This window comes from Cygnus olor, chromosome 1 (assembly GCF_009769625.2).
Source record: "Cygnus olor isolate bCygOlo1 chromosome 1, bCygOlo1.pri.v2, whole genome shotgun sequence".
NCBI classification, from domain to species: Eukaryota; Metazoa; Chordata; class Aves; order Anseriformes; family Anatidae; genus Cygnus; species Cygnus olor.
In genome coordinates this window covers 78,692,172-78,713,525 of record NC_049169.1, presented here as the reverse complement: position 1 = coordinate 78,713,525, position 21,354 = coordinate 78,692,172, and the positions used below count along the sequence as shown (strand labels likewise).

The 21,354-nt window shown below is 44.6% G+C and overlaps 1 protein-coding gene across 2 annotated transcripts in view; it reads right to left on the bottom strand.

Moving 5' to 3' along the window:
- The window catches only part of ARHGEF5 (Rho guanine nucleotide exchange factor 5), a 38,081-nt gene that overhangs the window by 1,840 nt on the left and 14,887 nt on the right, over nucleotides 1-21,354 (bottom strand). Inside the window, exons 2-15 of one of the 2 annotated variants that reach the window (XM_040565919.1) lie at nucleotides 15,023-15,251; nucleotides 11,693-14,383; nucleotides 9,832-9,913; nucleotides 9,400-9,464; nucleotides 8,827-9,089; nucleotides 7,786-7,946; nucleotides 6,020-6,172; nucleotides 4,532-4,661; nucleotides 3,570-3,644; nucleotides 2,241-2,330; nucleotides 1,811-1,965; nucleotides 979-1,140; nucleotides 501-571; nucleotides 66-170 (exon numbers count right to left, since the gene is read on the bottom strand). In XM_040565919.1, the coding sequence (XP_040421853.1) occupies nucleotides 66-170; nucleotides 501-571; nucleotides 979-1,140; nucleotides 1,811-1,965; nucleotides 2,241-2,330; nucleotides 3,570-3,644; nucleotides 4,532-4,661; nucleotides 6,020-6,172; nucleotides 7,786-7,946; nucleotides 8,827-9,089; nucleotides 9,400-9,464; nucleotides 9,832-9,913; nucleotides 11,693-14,383; nucleotides 15,023-15,251 (4,432 nt within the window). Of the gene's footprint in view, nucleotides 1-65; nucleotides 171-500; nucleotides 572-978; nucleotides 1,141-1,810; nucleotides 1,966-2,240; nucleotides 2,331-3,569; nucleotides 3,645-4,531; nucleotides 4,662-6,019; nucleotides 6,173-7,785; nucleotides 7,947-8,826; nucleotides 9,090-9,399; nucleotides 9,465-9,831; nucleotides 9,914-11,692; nucleotides 15,252-21,354 lie in introns of both variants that reach the window. The other variant, XM_040565908.1, reaches the window with a different exon arrangement.

Here is a 21,354-nt window from a genome sequence, read left to right as displayed (position 1 = left end):
AGCTTAACACTACTAAAGTAGCTTTCTGCCCATAATTTAAGATACCCATTGTGTATTCTGCTCACCATCATTGCTGAGCTGCATAACCATAATGATATCTGCTTTCTCCAAAGCTAGCTCATCATTTTCCCGAGCTTTGTATGTCCTTATGCATTGAACCTGTGGTGCATCTAAAAGAAGAGGAAAGATCAGAATGGTATACAAGAAAGTAACAATAAACCTGTGTACACCAGACCCAGAGGTGGAAGGGGATAAAACACTGCCCAAACACTGATGAGTAGAGCAGTGGAAGGGAGACTACAGGTCTTCTACATAATGAGGAGTAAAGATAGGTAAAACAACTGACAGAACGTGGCACTGAGGGAAAGCCCATGAATATCTTTATTTACAAAAAGGCAAATATTCTGCCTTAAAGTCATTCTGGTTTGTTCTACCTTGCAGTGACTCCCAACTCCTCCAAATGGCCCACCCTCATTGCTGTAATAGCAGATCAGTCTCACCAGGGCATTCCAGGAGATCCAGTTCCCCTCGTGGAGGAGCCAAAGCAGAGATCCACCTCAGCTTCTCACTGCTGGAAAACATCACCAGATAGGTGTCAGACTTCAACGTGAGGGATAGCAGTCTGATGATAGGAGTGTGTGCGCACGCGTGTGTGTGCAGGCTTGCTCACAGGAGGGGACAGAGAGGGGGTCCTTAGAGAAGCAGGGAAAGTGGAGAAAAGGGATGGAACAAGGCAAAACCTCCCATTTTTGGAGGCTGATAGTATGAAATGATGTGGTAGTATTGTATAAACAGCTATGATGAAAGAGAAGAAAAGTGGTTTACTAGGGACTTAAGGCAAAAGGATGATTTTTGAGTCCTCTGCTCAGCAGCTGCATTTAAGACTTTAGCATATTGTTGAGGGACAACTGCCAGGCTTCTAGGAGGTATCTGGCTATGGTACTGGGATATACTAAGGATAACCTTGAGCTCACTTACTGTGTCTCTGTTCGAAACAGAAACTCCACTCTCTTTCCCTGGTAATTCTGAAGTAGAAAGAGACGGAAAACATTTTTGTTTGTTCCATGCAGTTTCATCTCGCACTTCTCCCCACGCACATCTGAGAAAGCGGCATGATCAAACACAACAAAACGTCCACCCCTGCAGGTAAAGAGGAGGAACAAAAGTTGTGAGTTTTAAGGTAATAAGAGTTAAGAAATGAGTCTACGTAGCTCCCTGATGTCAGGAAAGCAAGAAGCTTTTAATGAGTCTTCATTTGGTTCAGGCACCTTAACCTTTGTTTTTGCTGGAAGTCTGAAAAGGCTAGAGAAGAGAGAGAGGGGATTTAACAAAAAGGGTAGAAATACTAAGCTCTGTCCTATCAAGGTTTTACTTGACAGCTTCCAGCATAACAGAATCAGAACACACACACACACCCTCCCTTAACCAGCCAACCACTTTTTCCAGTTTCAGTGATTTGCACATTCATAAGCCTTCATACTGTCCTTTAGGAAGAAATTATTTTTGAGTAAAACTACAATAAATTGTTATTATTAAAGTGCTTCATATTGTAGAAATGGAGAGACAATGGAAGTGTTGCACTAGGGACCACAACATATCTAGTTATATTAGTGTATGTTCTAATTAAGAGCTGGGAATATCAGATTCTACATACTTACATGATACTCATGTAATGTAGGGTTAGGAGAGTGACTTGACAAATGCTGCCACTTGCTGGCAGGCAGAGGGAAAGGACTCTCACCAAAGCACAGACCCAGAAAGAGACAGGTGTTTTGGAAGGGACAGCAAGAACTGTGGTTGAAGCACTCACTCCTTCGGCCGAGACAGGAGCAGACAGTCATTGAAGAGATGTAAGTAGATGGGACGGGTGGTGACTTTCCATTTTGGACTTGGGGTGTTGAAGTCCAGTGCTGTCAACTCACCACACTTCACAAGTCGCCTTGACTGTGAAATGAGTGGGAATATCTACAAGACAGAAATAAATATTTACATCAGGTGTATGCAAGGAATCCATGAGTTTTCGATTTGCATTTGTACCAACTTGTGGTAGGGACCATCAGCTGAAGTCTGACACAAATGACTGGGCAAGGGAAGTATTGATGAAGAGCTGGCCTGTGTATGATATTCTGATTCAACAGTTTTGTGTACATTGCAGAACAAAAGTAAGCACAATCGACTTTGCAAGGAAAGAGATAGAGGAGTTTAGGCTAGAGCAAGGCTCAGGGCATGGACAAGCTCACCTTGCACTCAAATTCAATCTTCTGGCTGAGGTAGATCAGCTCTTCAGTGCTCTTCATGCGCTGGACATTTTCATTACAGTCCTTGATGAGCTGCAGAGGAAAACAGGTGATAGTGAGATAGTGAGGACCAGAAATGCCTAGTGGGATCAGTACTACTTCCAGGAGCCCATGACAAATCAGTGTAAGTGACAATTTCTTGAGCATCTCCGTGGGAGAGAAAAAAAAATGTTTTCCAGGTAAGCATACTAAGCTTCTCCATAGCTACAAAGATTGTCCTTCTTTCTTAAGAAATTTATTTGTTAGATGAAGTCTCTGTGATAAGTATTGTTTTAACTTTGGAATACTAGGAGGGATACTAGAGTCTTCTTTCTGTTCAGGTGACAGAAGTTGAATTGCTGGTCATTTGGAAACAGCTTTTATTAGATGCTCCACTGTAAACAAAGGAGGCTGATTAGATAAACACCAGGCACAGATTTTCCATAACCCAGAGCTTGTTGCAGTATCTGTGAGCACCTGACACAATGAAACAGAGGTATTTCAGTCTTGAAGTTGTCTACATAACTGTCTAAGGTGATACAGGGCAGCTGCATAACAGCGTCATAGAGATGACTCTGGTTTGAACACAGATGAGTCCCAGGATTCAGCATATGACATTTTACCCACCTGCCTCAAGACTGCAGTGTTTTAGTAACTATGCAGCAGGCAGGTGTCATCCAAAGAGTTTTAAGGAGGCATGCATCATGTTGAACTAGTCCTTATGTTTGTTGTGGAGAGTAGGGGAGTAATTACAAGAAAGTGAGTGACACTTCAAGAAGGTCAAATGATGACTAGACAGAACAGGAGCTAGCTAGGAAGAAGTCTACCTTATTCTGCTGTACAAATTGCAGGTAACAAATTGTACCATAAGACTTTAACTCTTGTCTCTTTAATAAATAGGATGGAAGAATGGATGTAACAGGGTAAACATCTTGCCATGCTTTTTATGTCTGTTTGTTTTAAAGCAAGATTTTCTTGGAGAAGCAGCGGAGAAATTGGTAGCTAACTAGAGGGGAAGGTAATGAACACAAAGGAGACCACAAACAGCAAGTCCTGAAAAAGTAGTTCAGTATCATTGGCAAAGGTTCAGCTGCATCCCAGCTGGGTCCTTTCTCAGTGTTGTCTGCTTGTAGCTACATGTGCACATGCAGAAGAGTCACACGAACACACTTATTTGTCACAATGACAAGGGTCCCTGGCAAAGGTGAGGGTCAATGAAAAGTACAGGGCCACTTTGGTGCCCTGTAGTTATGTGATAGAGTGTAGCTGTGGAGACTAGGTTGATGGCCATACCTTTTCAAGTGCATCATAGGCCTGTGTTGCTTGCACTTCTTCCTCAGACCCAGGCCGAGTTCTCTTCAGGATATTCTGCATGAGAGAAGACGTTTTTTGTAATGCGGACAGGCAAAGCAGACTATGGGAGGGGTAGGAGAATCAAGGAGACACCAAGATACCAGCCTCAAGGGGGTCTAAAGCAGTGGTATGAAATGAAATGTGGAGATCAGGCCAGAAATTTGAGGTGCAGAATGTAGCTGAAAAGATGCACTGAATAGGGCATCACTGAAAATCTAAATGGAATTAACTGTCCTGTGCAAGTTACATGGCATAGCAGGCAATCACTGATACATGCATAGCCTTAATTGCAGAATAGTTCTTTACCCATCATTCCTTTCTCTCCCCTTCAAAAAAGGCTCAAATAATCAAAAATAAAAAAAAAATTAATTGAAAGAGCTCAAAACTGATCCATTAGGGACTTTCAAATTGACAAATAGACAGATAATGTTGCAGACAAAGAGCAGGGACAGACTGCCTTCCAGAGGGCAGACAGAGAATACTTGACTTGTTTTCCTAGCAGGAAGACAAAAAAGTTAAATAAAATTTAAATCAACATGTTCTGAGATGACTCTATACATTATTTATTGGAACACAATTGTAATGTTACAACAAAGTCCTAACAAGTATGCAAACTGCATTGCCTCATAGGGACTATCATGTCCAATTCATGGTGCTGGTCTAATGTACAGCCGCACTTGTATGATGACAAATGGATTTGTTTTTGCAAAGGCATATTTGCAATATATGCAACAGAGTCACTTCAGAGCATTCAGCCAAACATCAAAGATACAGCACGAAGGAGGACTGCATGCAGCCCCTCCTCCCAGTGCTTGGTGCTAGCTCATATTATATGACTTTCAGTCTTGAAGAAGTATCAGCTTGAGAGAAAATGTAGGAGAGCAGATAATCAACACAGTTACCTGTAGGAGGAGTTTGAGTCGAGTGATGCGCTGGAAAGGGAGGATGAGGAAGGATTTAAGTGAGAGACGTTGGCATACTGGATCACTTTCCAGTCTCTCCAGAACTTGCTGGAATCCTGCATTTCCATTTCTGTGGGAGTGGAAAAGAGAGAAGACATCCAGGTATCAGAGCAAATAAATAGTCTTTCAAATGAAGGGAAAAAAAGTACCAGATATCACCAAATACTGGAGTACTCCAGTCCCTGCAGTCAGGTTTTGTCAAGAAACTGGGACACTCTGCTGAAGAAGAGTACGGGTTTTTAACAGCTATAGAAGGACAACAGTACAACTTTTATAGGTCTTTCCTCTTTGTGCCACAGTCCTCTGGAATAAAAGCCAGAAGTGACATCTGTGTTTCAATCCCCCCCTATGAAAAGGGCACCTTTCACAAGACAGAGGTGGTTTTCAGTTTTTCCTCACACTAAATGGGCTTTATCCAAAGGCTGGAAAAGCTGCCTCTCCACTCCTGCTACTCCTGGGAGGACTAGTCTTTGCACATAACATGTCTCTTAGCCTCTGACAGGCAGCTACTGCTATCCAGTTTTCTGTCTTGGGTAGCAGCAAATACAAGGCTAATGTTACACAAGTGGCATTTACTGCCAGAATAGCTAGTCCCATATGCTAAGAGATGGAGAAGAAGGTTGTAGGCCAGGTAGAAGTGCCTCACAAGTAGCCATTGGGCCCACAATGCCCTAGACAATATCTTAAAGGTCCTTTCTGTGTGGAACTGAACCTTCACTGAAGAAAACCAATTGTGAGACTAGATTGCTTCCAGTCAGCAGCACCGAGAGACAGTGCCTGAATGGTGTGTTTGGAACACTGCATTCTAGGAATCATTGTAGCTTCACTGGAATTACGTTGTTATGTAGAGAAGCAGTGCAGAAGTGCTAATGAAACCTTGCTCAGGACTAGACCTGTGCCTGAGCAATGCTTGGTTGGGCCGCTGGGTACAGAAGAAGAGGGCAAGAGACATTCACTTCCACCACCCACAGCAAGAGACTAATGGTGCTCCAGTCTTAGGATTTTCAATGTATCTTAAAGACACCTGAATAGCCAGTTTAAATTTACTGAAAGCAGCCATATTTTTTAACTATCACCTTCAGGTTCTTAGTAGTCTGAAAACCACAGACTGAAAATGACTATTCAGAACAGCTTTTTTTTTTTTTGCGCTTTTCAATAGTGACTAAATAGAGAGAATAGGCTGCAATAGAATCACATGTATGTCCATTATTCTTTCTCTTTTCAGTGCTATGAAAGAGGATCCTTACAGCAGCTCACTCCTGCTGTCCCAAATGCCACTGAATTGAAGAAGATTCCGGGCTGTTCTTCTGGGGTGTGTAGTGTGAGTGCCAGCAAACAGACAATACCTATTCCCCATCACTTGAAAGAATGCATATCAGAGGTGCAGCAAGCAAGCAGGGAGAAGGGTGCAACAAATGAAAAACTTACAGTAACCGCTGGAAGGTTTGCTCCTGATATGTCTGGTTTGTTACATATGGTACATATACCCTGCGGAACTCAGGGGCATGTTTCAGAGCCACATCACATACATGGAAGGTGAACATGTCCTCCTCAAACTTCTCTTCCAAGTCAAAAAGGAAACTGCAGCACGTAGTTGCAGTGCCATAAAAGGAGAGGAAAATACAGAGCACAGTGATCAGTATCATTATCAGTATCATCATCAGTATCAGTAACATCCTCATTTCTTTAAAGTCAGGACAGCCCACATAAGTGCAAGATAGCCCTTTACTTCTAGAGTGTAGTGCCCATACAACGACAATCTGGGGCTAGGTATCAAGGAAGAGTCAGAGGCAAAATGGATTACTGTTCCTCATAGAATACCCTGAGTTGAAAAGGACCTAAAAGGATCATCAAGTCCAACTCCTGGCTCCATGGAGGGCCACTCAAATATCAGACCCAACTAATATCCAACTCAAACCCTCCCCTGCCGCAGCTTCATGGCATTCCCTCGAGTCCTGTTGCTGTTCACCAGAGAGCACCTGCCCCTCCGCTCCCCCTCATAATGAAGCTGTAGGCCATGCTGAGGTTTCTTCTCAGTCTCTTCTTCTCTAGGCTGAACAATCCAAGGGACCTCCGCCATTCCTCATACATCTTGCCCTCTAGACCCTTCACCATCTTCATAGCCCTCCTTTGGACCCTAATAGTTTTATGTCTTTCTTATATTGTGGTGCCCAAAACTGGGCACAGTACTGAAGGTAAGGCCACACCCCACCAGTGCAGAGGACAGTGGAACAGTCACTTCTCTCAATGGGCTAGTAATGCTGTGCTTGATGCATCTTAGGGTATGGTAGTCCCTCTTTCAGCTGCCAGGGCACACTTAACTCATAGTCAATTTGTTGTCAAACAAAACCCCCAAGATTCCTTTCTGCAGGGCTGCTCTCCAGCCTCTCATACCCCAGTCTGTATGGACAGCCAGGATTTCCCCATCCCAGGTGCAGAATCTGGCACTTGCAACTTTCATGCATTTGTTGACAGCCCAGCCCTCTAATTCATTCCTGAGAAGTCATATTTGCTACTTATAAGGCATGGACAGGAAACAATAGCAAATTAGGATATAACCAAAATAATTCCAATAGTAGAAATCAAAAACACAGTAGAAAACCACAGTAGCTTAGTGATATATGTAGCTAAGCCTTGAAGGAGGAAAACAGAATCCTACAATGTACAGGATTCCTTGCATGTGGGACCATGTCTACATTTTACGACTTATGCTTTATTGATTCACATTAGATTGTCACACGATGGCTTTTTAATTTTTGTTTTCTGCCTTTTTTTTTTTTTGGATGACGGACTGCGCTGCTCTTTCTGCTGTCTTGCATTTGGCAGGAGCTATATTTGGTTTGGGCTCAAGTCTAGTTACTCAAGTTACATTGTAATTAAGGCCAATACGGCATGACTACAATAGCATTTTGAATGTTTTAACCCTGCAAGGATCTCTGCGCACAATTGCATCATCGTTTCTGGGACTTAACAACAAGATTTGCATTGCCCTGTCACCTAAAATGGTAAAGGTTCCTTTGAGGGCAGCAATGGTATGCAATCACGGAGTGCTATAGGCTTGTATATCTAACTCAAAGGTCAGTGCACGTGCAGAACATGACTGAGATAAGTTACCGATGGAAACTGGTAGTTTCTAGACTGTATCTGTGCTTCATGGAGGGTGTTAGTCACGGAAGCAAAGGGACATATCTCACCTGGCACTGACATCACGTACGTCCTGAAGGCGGGAGAAAAGCCACTGGCGCTCCTGATTGGTGAGCATTGCCTGTAGCTCTGCTGATCGCTGGAAGTGATCCACTGCCACATTTAAACTGCGCAGGTATGAAGCCTCAGACATTATCAACTCAAATTTGGCCTTGAGAGAAGAAAGGAGGGAGCACAAGATCAGTAAACCAGGCAAGTCTGCAAGGAGCCTTATTGACAGGAGTCAGGAACAAAGCAGGAAGACTTCCTAGTACATGATGTAAGTAGTGTGTAATTACAAAAGAAGAGGCTTTGGGAATGAAAAACAGGCTTGTGGTATGACTTAAAAAGACTAATAGCTACCTGCTTTAATTTTATTTTTCACTTCCCCTTGACTCCACTTTCACTAGATCCCCTATTTTATGTGTTCCCATAAATTTTCCAGCAACTGCATTGCCACCATTCTTTTCCTCCTTCATCATGTTTCACACGCTGTTGTTTTCTTCTCTCTCTCTGGGTTCTCCCATTCACTTTTTAGTTCCTCCCATTTTCCTTACCGAGTTTCTCTGTGTACCATTTTGCTGAACACATACATCTTCCCATTTCCTCTGAGCTGTGCAGCTCACATGGGTCAGTTTTGTAAATGCACACTCTACCCCCAAAATGGCAATTCATTGTGGTTTTATTAGCGTTTCTCATAAGCTTAAGTGTGGGAGAATGCTGGAAGTCTTCTACTTTAATGTTCTCTTTTGCATCAAACATGCTTAAAATTCCATGTTTTATCTTGCCCCAATTTTCCTATGTCTGTTTTCATGAAATTACAGATGTTCCTGTCTCCCTACTTGCTCCTTTCTTCTGCAATGCCTAACTTCAGCACTGTACTACATAACCACTAGTACCACATCACCATACTGCTTACATAAGCAGGTGACCTCCGCGTTCAGCCACTGCACTCCCACATCAGACATTTCTGTTCTCCACTTTAACCACTCTTTACAGGCCTCCTTCTCGACTACAAACCACCCATCTACCTTATGACATCTATCCATTACCTCTTGCAGCTTCTGCTCATCCCGGGACATATTGAGCAGCATTCTGCTGCCCCGTATCATGGGGATGTCCTGCCACAGGGATGCAGTAGATGAGACTGACAGACGTTGCAAATATGAGTCCTGGGGAGACAGCACTTTCCTCCGTAACCTTGGGGAGCTTGGGAAACTTGACTCCATATCCTCTGAGAAAGAATCCACTCTCTTCTGGCTTTGAATGGCCTTGTTCAGAACCACATCACTGTACTCCTGATACAGCAACCTCGCTGTGAAGAGAGGCATATATTTTTATATTTTCTATAGCAGCTACCTGCCCTCTTCTTCAGTCTGGAGAAAAGTCTATTACTGTCTCAGTTTAGGATAACCAAATACATTAGACCATATGCACCTGCTATGAGCAAAGCTCACCAGCTCTCTGAGTGGTGACTGACTCTGGCTTCACCGCCTCCACTAAACACCCCTCTCTAATGATTTAATGCTGCTGTGTAGCAAAAGCCACGCTCCATTATGTTCACTGCAAGGGTGGGAGATGGAGGACAGGGGTCTGCCACGGCACTTCAGGCAGAAGGTACTTACAGGAGTTGATGAGTTTGGAGTGCCGACGCTTGAAGTTCTCCATTGTGTCTGCAGGTTTCTTCTCCCTGTCAGGGAGCAAGGATTTGGAAACAAAGAGCAAATGAAGAGTACAGTGCCAGAGGTGGCTTATCCAAATCTTAGCAACAGACCTGCTACAGTAAGGACCCCCTTTCCAACAAGCTCAAGCTCCATATGCTTTACTTTACAAAGAACAAAGTTTGGCTTGATGGAAACACTGTCCTAAAGGGACAGAAATTCTTCTATTGCAGTTTCTCTCCCAGAGGGCATGGACTGAAACACAGCCATAAGTCATCTTATCATAGTTTTCTATTCATTAGCTTCATCTTTAGTCCCTCAAGAACAATGGAGAGTATCGGTTATCTGTACTACACACACGCGAGACCAAAGCAAAGGGGCCTTTGAGAGACTTACCGCAATATTACTGTTTCTGAACTGACTGGTGGTTCCTTGTGCACCTTGTGTGCTTCTTCCTCTGAAGGAACAGGAGAGACTTCTGCGTATAATACAATTAGAAAGTAAACGCAAGTCCTAATTTATAGTCAAGCTACAATCCCAAAAGACACGGATACCACTTACTATACCCCTGCCTAAGTGGTCGTCTTGGGCTAGAGTACAGATGACCTACTGACATTTATTTATGGGTCAGACACTTTCTGGTTTCAGTAATCTTTGGCATTACTTAAACTTTACATCTGTTACTTAGTCACATTTGCTTTTCATATCTACAAAAGGCTGACACTTTCAGAAGTGACAGTAACTCGGAGAGCTTCCATCTCCAGTTGCCCAAGTGAAGATATTCCCTGTAGGCCCTACTTTGTAAGCTGTCTTTACCCTTTCAGAAGCTTGGGCCAGGCATCTGAGGATCAATGGACCCAAAGTCACTAGTTGTGTCTGGAAGTCTTAGACTTCCTTTTACATATGTTGAGCTCCAAATACTCTCAGTGACATTTAAGGCAGAAATACTGAACATCTAATAAAATCACACGTCCAGAGTCTTAGAAAGGACGAGGTCTGGTGGATTCAACATAAGAATGAATGTAATCAATTAAAAACTGCTGTTTGAGTCAGCTTCTGTTTACGTGAGATAGGGAAGTATGTTTTCTTCTTTTGTTTGTGAGGGGCTTAATTAAATAAGGAGTGGAGACTTTATACATAAAGTTCATTGGAAGCAGAAGGAGAAAGAGACACCAGAGACTGAGCTGCAAGTACGTGTCAGGGTAAAGAATTGTTGTGTTGAATGCTTTGAAATGTTGAACATGAAATTTACAGGTCAAACACACAAACAAATTTTGATTCAAGCGTGCTGCCAAACTCTTTGCACCCCTCAACCATGCCCTCCTTTTCCTTTGTGCCAAAACTTCAGCACGTTGTGGAGCATGGAAAATAAACTAGGTAATTACCGAGAAGAAGCAAATATGTTGAAAGTGATATTCGTGTAGGATATAATAAAGAACAGACATGCATCCTGACAGTAAGTACTGTCTGAATGAGCTGCATTACAGAAGATATAAGTTTTCCATTCATGACATCAGTGATTTGGCTTTGTGCAAATTGGGATTTTAGATCTGACAAATTTGCGTTTCATTTTCATCTGTAATCTCAAAGCCTATGTTCACAGGAAGATCATCATATTTAGAAAGTCAGATTGGTACCTAAAGGTGTCAGTTGCAAAATAAAGAGAGGTACCAAAGAAACAAGGAGCTAAAACATGCCGTAACACTTATGGGCTACTAAGGGTGTGTGCATACATCTTCCTTATTAGTTGGAAAAGGGCTGTTACTGAAGTGCAGCAAAACGTAATAGCCGTATGATGGCAGTAGAGATGATGAGCAGAACCAAAGAGCCACATAAAGAAACCAACTCCAGCAAGCAGGCCAAAATAGCTCATGTTACCAAGTAAGGGCAGCAGAACAGTAAACATGGAGCAGGGATAGGAAGAGAAACTGGATGTGATGTCAAGGAGTGAGGAATCAAAGAAGAAAGATAAGGTCTCTGTTAGTGAAAGCAGGGGACTGAGCCCCTGCATGAAGCAGGATGCACTTGTCACAGGGTAGCAGAGTGGAGCCAGGGATGAGCTGTGAGGGGGCAGCCTGGAGCAGGATAAGGCGGCTACAGGGATGCAGAGATGAGTACCATGAGAAATGCACAAAAGCAATGCCACGATCTCAACACTCAAGACTCCATATCACATTGCCTATTTAACTACAGGTTTTTGGTATCCGCAGTACCAAAAGAAAGGGAGTACAGGTGGAAAACAGAGGAAAGGACTCACCCTGCAAGATATCTGGTGGTACTGATGTCCTCTTCAGGCCCTGCCGGTGCCAGTCCTTGCTTTTTACTCGACGTTTAATTGGGCTTTCTTGATTGGCTGCTGGTTCTTGTGCAACTATCCTGATAGGTTTTTTGTCTGGCCAGCTTGATGATTTTTCCAAGGGTAAATGTCTGGGCACTTCTTCCCTTGACTGAGCCACCAAATGGTGTTCTTCTCCTTGTCCTTCCAGTCTTTGCTTGATCCTTCTCTCACCTTCTGTTTTCTCTGTAATTGCTGATGGAACTTGAATGTTCTTTGTATCCACACCAAAGAGGTCAGCCTGCTGCTCCCATCGCAGCTCTCCCAAGACCTCATCTTCTTGGCAGGTTGTTCTGGTTGTTGGTGGCGATGGAGGGCTCAGCTGGAGGAAGTGAATTGGATTGGTGAACGCTAGCATTGGAAGGGGCTGTACAGAGTCTTTGCTCTTGCAGTCTGTGTATGTTCTCAGGTCTTCCAGTGAGGGCCAAGAAGGGTGGTCAGGCGAGGATCTTCCACACCGTATACCCACATGCTGAACTGTTGTTTCAGGGCTGGTGTCGGAGCAGCTGGCCAATGCCTCATTTCCAACAGCAGAAAAGTTTTTGGCCAACAAACTGACCCCTGAGTCATCATAAGTTTCTGTATCCTGGGTACCCAAGTCACAGAGATCCCATTCTCTAGTTGGTGGAACAAGAACAACTTTCTCTGCTACATCTCTACCAGAAGAGGGCACAATATTAGCATCAGGTACAGTGGAGGCAGTCCGTAGAGGATGGCTAGAAGTAGAGGGAATGGCTTGTAACTCATTGTCATTCATACCACAGTTTAGATGTTGCCTGGAGTGGGGCACAGGAGTGAGCGGCTGGTAACTATCAAGGGCTGGAGGTTGGGCAAGGTGATTTGCATTAAGTGCAGGGGTCTGAGCTTGACTAGGGCTGGGGACATGTTTGGCATCAGGCTCAGACACCAGAGGTAGACTTGAGCTGGGCACAGGGGACAGAGGTTGTTCTTGCTGGTTCGTGGTAAAGACCGTATCTTCTTCAGGGGGCCAAGTTAGGGTGCTCAGGATGCTGGAGATTCTGGATCCATGCTCTTGTTGGTTTAAACTCCAGTCAGACTGATCAAGTAAGGGCGTTTGTTGTATTTCATAAGCCATATTTGCTCCAGTTTCTTTTCCTTGCGTAAAAGAACTTTTTTTTGGGGGGGGTTGGTACTGCTGAATTGTCTCTGGGTGGTTCAGGGGAGTGGAAGTCCTGCCTGGTGTTTCAGGTGGTTCCAGAGGCCCTGCAATGAAAGCCACAGTCCCTCTATCCCCAGGAAGGCTCTCCTCTGGAGGAAGAGGGCTCGTGTATATTACAGAGAAAGAAGATGGGCCACTAAGGTCTTCATGAAAGCCTTTCTCAGAAGTAAGCAGTTCATGGGGAGCACTGGCCTCCCCTAGGCCAGGGGTTACAATAGCAGTTTCTCCTGATGCTGGGTCCTGCATGCACACAGAAGCAGCCTGATTAGCTGGTTTCTCTATGGAATCCAGCGATTTGTTCAGGTTGGCACCAGCACAGTCCTTGGGACTCACAGAGACTTTTCCACCAGCATCCTCTTGCTGTGGGCCAGATACTGAAGCCACAGAGGTGAGCTCTGAGGGTAAATCTTGAATAAAGTCATGAAGCTCAGCTTTTCCTAAATTTTCCCCAGAGGGGTGAGGATCCATGAGATTAGCTGGCTCCACATTGTTAGTACCAGAGTAGGGGCATGCCGCAACACTAGTCTCCGGGTTCTCTGTTCTAGAAGGTGCTGCCACTCCTCCAGGGTGCAGCGCATCTCTTTCATCAAATGTCTGGGCAGCCTTTCCAGGTCCACCACTGTGCTTATCCTCCCTTCCCAGCCTTACCCTGTCATCCCAGTCAACTTCTCCAGTATCCTGACCGCTGGTGGAAAAGCGGCCAGAGTCTTCCAGCTCTTCTGCCTGGTCAGAGACATGGCATGCATGTGGAGGCACCACTGGAGTTTCACCCACTGGGTTCAGGTTGTCTAATGACAAAGGGCTGACAGCAAGTGGCTGACATCCAGAACTTGATGATGTGACATGAGCTTTCAGCAGCACACCCTCACCAAGATGTTCACCCATACAGATAGATTCCCCAGGAAGAAATGCTGGTCCCGTTTCCTCAGCCAAAACAACATCCTCCAAACCACAGAAGTCTACGTTATGCCTGGGAACACAAGATATCTCTGAACTGAAAGCTGAAGAGAACCTCTTCAGTCTTAGCTCCTCCCTCTGCAGTTCTTGTTCCTGTTCATTGTGTTCCTTGTTTTTCTGATCTCTGGGTTCCAAAGATTTTCCTTCTTTCTGTTGATTCTGTTCTTCACACTCTTTCTTCTCCTGTTCCTGCTGAAGTTCAGATGCTGCTTCTTCCTCTTCTGGTTCCTTATGCTGTAAAGTATTCACTTGTTTATTTTTTTCTGCAGCATCCTTTACTTGGAAAGCACTTACTACTGGAGAAGCAGGTCTGCTCTCTGTTTTTCTGTGATCATCTTCAACATGAAGGCATTTAGAAGTGGATGAATTTTCTTTAGGAATCATTACTGTTCCCTGTTTTTTGACCAGGCTGCTATTCCGTGTTTCACCAGCAGAGATGTTTCCTTCTGCTTGTTGTGAGCTCATTTGGCTGTCATCTGTTAAGGTGGAAGACAATTGATATGAAGACTCTATATTCTCCTCCCAACTTTGCAGCACCCTTCTGCTTTCCTTAGCATCTTCGGAAGTGTGTGGTTTAGCCATGTCCTCTACTGCTTCCTCTGAGGTAGGCTGCTCATCATTTGCTAGTGCTACTTTATTGCTGCTTTGATTGTGCTCTACATTAGCATCAATCTCCCGCAAAGACTCCATCTTATCCAGAGATGGCTCAGCCTTATAGTGCCCCTCTGAAATGGTTTTACACACCAAGAAGCACTTAGGTGCCTCTCTCTGAGAGGAAATGGCATTGGCCAAAGGAGATTTTTGATGCTGGGCCTGAGGGTCTGTGCCATGAAAAGCCAGTTCTGTCTGGGACTGAGGACATTCAGTGCCAAGGTCCACAGCCTGCAGGACAGCATTGCCAGTGGCTAGCCCATCCTGGACTGTGCTGAGAGAGAAGTCCTGGTTGCTTTCCAGGTCAGCCAGCTCTACTTGCTTAAGTTTCAGAGAACAATCCCGTTCACCTTCCTCTAAAATCGCTCCTCCCTCCCATTCTGAGAGTCCCTTTTGAGGCTCTGCATCACCTTGCTCTTGTTCCAGTCCTGCTGGCACTTTTTGTACAAGGTTAGAGGGTCTACCTGGCATGTCTTCTGCTTCCCTTTCAGCACAAAGGCAGTCCTCAGGAGCGCTGAGCTCCACTCCTTTTGCAGAATCAGGCAGGCTGGTGCTCATTTTATCTGATGCATGAGGGGCATGATGCTCTCTTTCAGCTGCTGCAGAATTCCAGGCTTCCCCAGTGGTGCTGCTTGATTCCAGAGGAGTGGTACCTCCCTCATTGGTTTCTTCAGATTCCATCAGTGACACATTCTGTTGAAGAAAAAATAATTTTTCTGTTACTACTGCAGAATGATTTAGTAGATCTAATTGGCTTAAGAGACTTAAAAAAAATGCTACTAATGCAGCTGAGGGGAAAAGAAAGCAAAATATATACTTAGCGAGGTGATAAGGGTTGGGAAAAATACTAAGATGGAGGGTAGGAAACACCTAATGTAAGCTTGCAGTAGGATAGTAACTCCAAAATAAAACTAATTGTGCCTTTTTAGTTTTAAATGAAGATCCAGAAAGTGACTTTGGTCAAGAGTAGAGATGCTGATCTCTGTACACAGCTGCAGTGCAATTTATGAAAAGTATTGGCTATGGCTAGCCATCTGAAACCCAAAAGGGGATATCAGAAAGTATTCACAGGATGAGAAAATGATCAAGATCTCCACTAATTTTTATTGGGCATGGTGGATGAATATCATCCACTACCTCTTGTAGAGGCTAGTTGAGACTTAGGGATCTCTTTGATTTCAATGTGGAAGCATCTGTACTATGGATTTTCATATCTCTATGTATGTATGTGCAACAGAGGGCCTTATTGCAACTGATCACAGGAATTGATTAACAAGTAGGAAGAGTGTAAGAATTTGATTAATGCATAACTAGTACATGACATAAGACAAAAGATATTTGAAGGCTGTATAACTACATGGGTGGAGAGTAGTACCCCTGGTTTACATGGAGGTAGCTACAGATTACAAAGAGAAACAAGATAACCATTTAGACTACCCTTTTAGGGAAAAATATCTCAGGATTGTTGGACAGTTTCCCAAAGGATATAGTGGAATTTCCCATTCATTACTGCATTTGAAGTTCAGACATGACAAAGCACTGGGGAATGTACATTTGGGAAATGTCTGTGAAAAGTATTGTAGAATCTGATTCACTACTTTACTTTTTCTGGATTCTACCTATACCATGATCCACAATCCCTACCTTAGAAGGCTGAAGAAAGAAACAAACCTTAGCAGCTCCCCTCCTTCCTTTCTTCTGCTTCTGGGACATGTGCCCTCATGTTCCAGCCTTTCTTCCCTGTTCACTAGCCCCTGCTTCTCAGAAATTGCTAATAAACTGCTGCTTCAGGCTGCTTCATATACACTGTGTACCATCACAGTCACACCAAAGTTTGCAATTTAGCCTTCAAGGATCTGCTGCAATATGCAGCCACAGTCAATTTTTTTCCTGAACAGAGCTTCAGTGTCCTCCTCCTTCATCCTGTCAAGCTTTCCAGACATGAATGTATAATCCTGCATCTTTTGGTCAAAGAAACCATCCCACATTTCTCCAGGTAAAAGCCCACTAGCTGTGCCTAGCAGCAGAGTAGCTCTAAGGCCTGGCTCTGGAGAGTTTGCAGAGTTCATGAAATATATTTATTTTTCTTACTCGAAATAGACAACCAAATCTATAAACTTTTTCTTTCTCTGACATTCTTACTTTCCCTGTAATTTTAAGATTAGTTTTTTTTATTTGTTTATTTATTTTCCAGAATTTCAACTGCTGGTGGCTGAGGGGTGGGGGGTGGCAATAGTTTAAACTAGGGAGACTCATAAACAGAGAAAGGAACATCTCTACATGGAAGCAGCAACCTTTGAGATCAACATAATTTCATTGTGCTGATCCCACACAGAAAGTAAAAGCAATATGGGCATGACTACGTCTCAACTATTTGTCCCATCCAGCTCTATGGCCAAGGCATGCCTGACCTGAAAGTTAGTTTAGCTGAAATTTTTCTCTACGTCAGGTGAAACAGAACTTGCTCTGAAATCAATGAATCCATGCTCTGAAATCAATGAATCCATGCTCTGAAATTAGAACTGAAGCATTATATATACCTTAATCATAGAATATCCCGAGTTGGAAGGGACCCACAAGGATCACAGAATGGCCAAGGTTAGAAGGGACCTCTGAAGATCATCTAGTCTAATCCCCCCGGCCGAGCAGGATCATCACATTGCGCAGGATGTCATCTGTGCAGGATGTCATCCTGCACGTTGCACAGGATGTCATCCAGGCGGGTTTTGAATATCTCCAGAGAAGGAGACTCCACAACCTCTCTGGGCAGCCTGTCCCAGTGCTGTCACCCTCACAGTAAGGAAGTGTCCTTCCATATTCAGCCAGAACCTCCTGTGCTTCAGTTTGTGCCCGTTGCTTCTCATCCTGTCTGTGGGCACAACTGAAAAGAGACCGGCTCCATCCTCTTGACACCCTCCCCTCAGATATTTATACATATTGATGAGGTCTCCCTTCAGTCTTCCCATTTCCAGGCTAAACAGGCCCAGTTCTCTCAGCCTGTCCTCATACAACAAGAGCTCCAGTCCTCTAATCACCTTTGCAACCCTCCTCTGGACTCACTCCAGCAGCCCCACGTCCCCTTTTGTACTGGGGAGCCCAGAACTGGACACAATACTCCAGTGAGGCCTCACCAGGACTCAGCAGAAGGGCAGGATCACCTCCCTTGACCTGCTGTCAACATTTTTTCCAAATGAGCCTCAGGATACCATTGACCTTCTTGGCCACAAGGGCACATTGCTGACTCAAGTCCAACTCCTCAATCCACAAAGGGCTACCCAAAAATCAGACCATATGTCTGAGAGTGTTGTACAAATGCTTCTTGAACTCCATAAAGCTTGGTGCTATGACCAGTTTCTTGGGAAGCCTGTTCCAGTACCCAGTCACCCTCTTGGTGAAGAACCTTTTCGTAACGTTCAGGCTGAACCTCTCCTGATGCAGTTGCATGGGGATGTTCATCATCTTAAAGCTTAGAAAAATGGACAAATAATTGAGTTCATTAGTTATTTTTCCCCCCCAAAAAACAGACCAAAACAGGATTATTCAGCATTTTGAATTTTTTAAAATTGAGTGTAGGTGTAAATATTTATAATTTCAATAAACAGTATGTTTCAAAGGGATATGTCATTTCAGAAAGTTCCCAGAGGACTTCTGCCATATCTTACTGCTCTCAGTGCTGATAAATCGTCTTTTAATACGATTGCACATGAATACTGTCAGGAAGACATTCCAGCAAAGAAATGTAGAGCTCAGGAAAGCCCGTAAAGCAGCAAGGTCATAACCTTGGAAGAGGTCACCTTGTCCAAGGCAGGATCAATTTCACCTAAGTCATCCCCCAGAGATATGCGTACGTACCCTCCTAAAAAAAAAAAAAAAAAAAAAAAAAGGCTAGATGGTCATGCCAGATTATTCACGCTACACTGTTCTTAGCCCTTCCTGCTATATAACTCAAGTGTCCCCTGCTACATGACTAGAAAAACACTGCTACCATACCTAATACAGCCTGTTTTAAAAAATGGGCTCCCCAAGAGCAGACAGACTGTTTAGGGAGATTGGTGGTCCTAGACACAGGCTGATGGCTAAGGAAAGTTTACTACTAATAAACCTTTATGGGATGGTCTAGAAAGGTCTGAATAGCAAGATCCTCAAACTCAAGCCCACACTTTTTAAAGAGGAAGAACAACTGTTGCTCAGTGATCTATTACAGTTGTAAACACTGAATTTCCTTGTATCAAGCTCAAAGACCCAGATTCCACTTCTCTGGCTCTGTTGGCAAGGGATTTGGACAGGTGAAAGGACGAGTTTAAAGTTGTACCTGGCAAAGTTCCATGATGATACTGGGAGACAGCTGGGTAGAGGGAGGTGCAGAGTGTATGAACACTGGAAGCTGCCAAGTGAGATCTGTTTCATCATATTACTGCCAGGTGTTTTGCACACCTCACAGAAAAGAAGAGAGAAGCTTTGGGAAGTGACTTAGGAGAAGGGACAGGCAAACTTTCTAGATACACTGTGGAGGGGGCCCTGTGCATCTGGTGAGGAAAACAGTCAAGCTTCTGCTTGAAGGCTGGTGTCCTGTAGCGAAAGACATGTCTCTGCAATAACAATTTCATAGAGATGGATTGCATGGAGATGGAGAGAAAATAATACAACCCTGTACAACCCGTACCCCAGTACAACGCTGACCACACCCGTAGCAGTCACATAGAGCAAAGCTACATACCAGCAGTTACTTCAGAAATGCCTACGGAGCACTGACAACTTATGCTCCAACTACAAGCCAGCTTGGTTCTCTACCAGAGATGGCCCAGGAGACTCCCAGGAGCTGGGCTGGCTAACGTAAACTTTCAATTAGTGTTTGCAGTAAGGTTAGTAACACAACAGACAAGCATGCAGCAGCCTCTCTGGCAAATGCCAGGGTTTTGCAGGCTATGCAAACTCTCCCAGAATCTTCACCCCTACCACTGTTGCGGCTGCTAGTCTTTCCACATCCCTCTAGATTGTGTGTTGTTCTGACTGAAATTCTCAAATGAGGTGGTCTGATGGCCCCTGTGTAGACAGAGCTAGCCACACTTTTCTGCCAAAAGGATCTAAAAATCCAGCACTTCAGAGCTCACGTGCATGCAACAGTGCAAAGCAATATAGGTGATGCTGGGTGCAAACTCACTGCAAACTGGAATGTTGAGAGGGTGCAAGGAACTGTAAACCAGCATGAAAACAAAGGGGTAGTACTCAGTTGTACTGCAGCAGGGAGCACAAAATTTGAGAGGGGAAGGGTGAAGAAGGTGGCCAACTAAGCAAAATGGGATAGCAGTGAAAGCACTAGTGGACAAAGCAATTCCTATGACGGTACACGTCTATCCACAGATTTCCCAGACTAAAGAAAACCCTGTTAGTATCACAATTCCTTTCAGCGTGGGTCAATTTCACCTAGACAGAGACGACAAACTCTTCTGGTTTTAAATAGCAAGTACCTCATCCTCCTTCCCTGCCTCCTCCACCAAACAAAAAAAGGAGAAATGACGAGTGCTATCAAGCACAGACAAGCCCTTCAGTTAGCCAGGAAACAAGGTGCAATACCTCCGCAGAATTAAGTAGAGTGCTAATCCTAAGAAAACCCAGAGTTAGACAAGCCCAGAGACCCTCCTCCTGCCAAACCAGGGATGAGCCCAGCCTTCCATGCCCTCCTTGCCTTCCCCTGGTGGAGGAGCTGGGTGCGCTCCCCGTGGGCCCCGGCAGCTGTGCTAGGGCAGAGCAGTGGGAACACAAGGCACACACACCCATGCTGTTGTAAACACCCTCCCGGCTGAGAAAGCCCTGCCCTGCAATTACAGGCCTCTCGACTGGACCTGCACCAACACGCACTGCCAGTTGGGTTGTGTGCTGGGCCCACCAGAGGCCCCAGGCCCCGCTGTGTCTCCTTTGGAGTGGCTGGCGACCCTGGAGGGTGGTGGATGGGTGCTTGGGCTGTCACACAGTTCAGATACATTTCAAAAGGAGTCAGGATGGCAGAGGCTTGCTCAGAGTCTGCCTTCTTCCACACAAAATCCAGAGCTACCTGCGTAGGAAAATTGCCACCAGAGCTGCCACCTCTACCTGGAGGCCACGCCATCCTTCCGTTTGGTTAGGCGCTCAGGAGAGGACTCACTACAGCACCCAGGGCTGTGCTAGCACAAAGCCTGCCCCACCAAGTCTGTACTTTTATTGTGCTGTTCCCCAGGAAGGCACCCATATAGCTACTCAATGTCACGCACTGATGCGTTTCCTCAGCTCAATTCCCCCATCGTGTATGAGAGGCCCTACTGCACGTGTGCCTCGGGGTGGGGGAAGGATGCCAGGCCACCGCTCAGTTCTATCACTGAACAGCCTGTTAAGAGAGGTGAAGTAGTGGGGTCAAAACTCCTGAGCTCAGGAGAAGATTACACAGGGCACACTAGAGATAAGAATGAAGGAGGAAAATAACATTACTCAGAGATGGTTTTAAGGGTATGAAGAGCTGACTTGGAGCTTGTCAGAGGAAGGAACATAAAGAATAAGAGAGGTAATACGAAAAGCATGAAGCAAAATAATGTAGAGTCTACTGCTGTGCTAAAAAAGCCTACATGCTATTACTACCCTGGAAAATAGCTGCCGCCTCTATGTTTTGGGCAGGGGGTTAAAATTGAACCTGTCAATGGTATCTGATCTCCTGGAAAATACATCTGAGCTGCTGCTGAACCTCAGGAAAGTGAATAAGCCTTCCCTGGCACACAGATGCAAAGAGTTTGCTGACTTTTAACACTCCCAGTAGCATCTCACTATT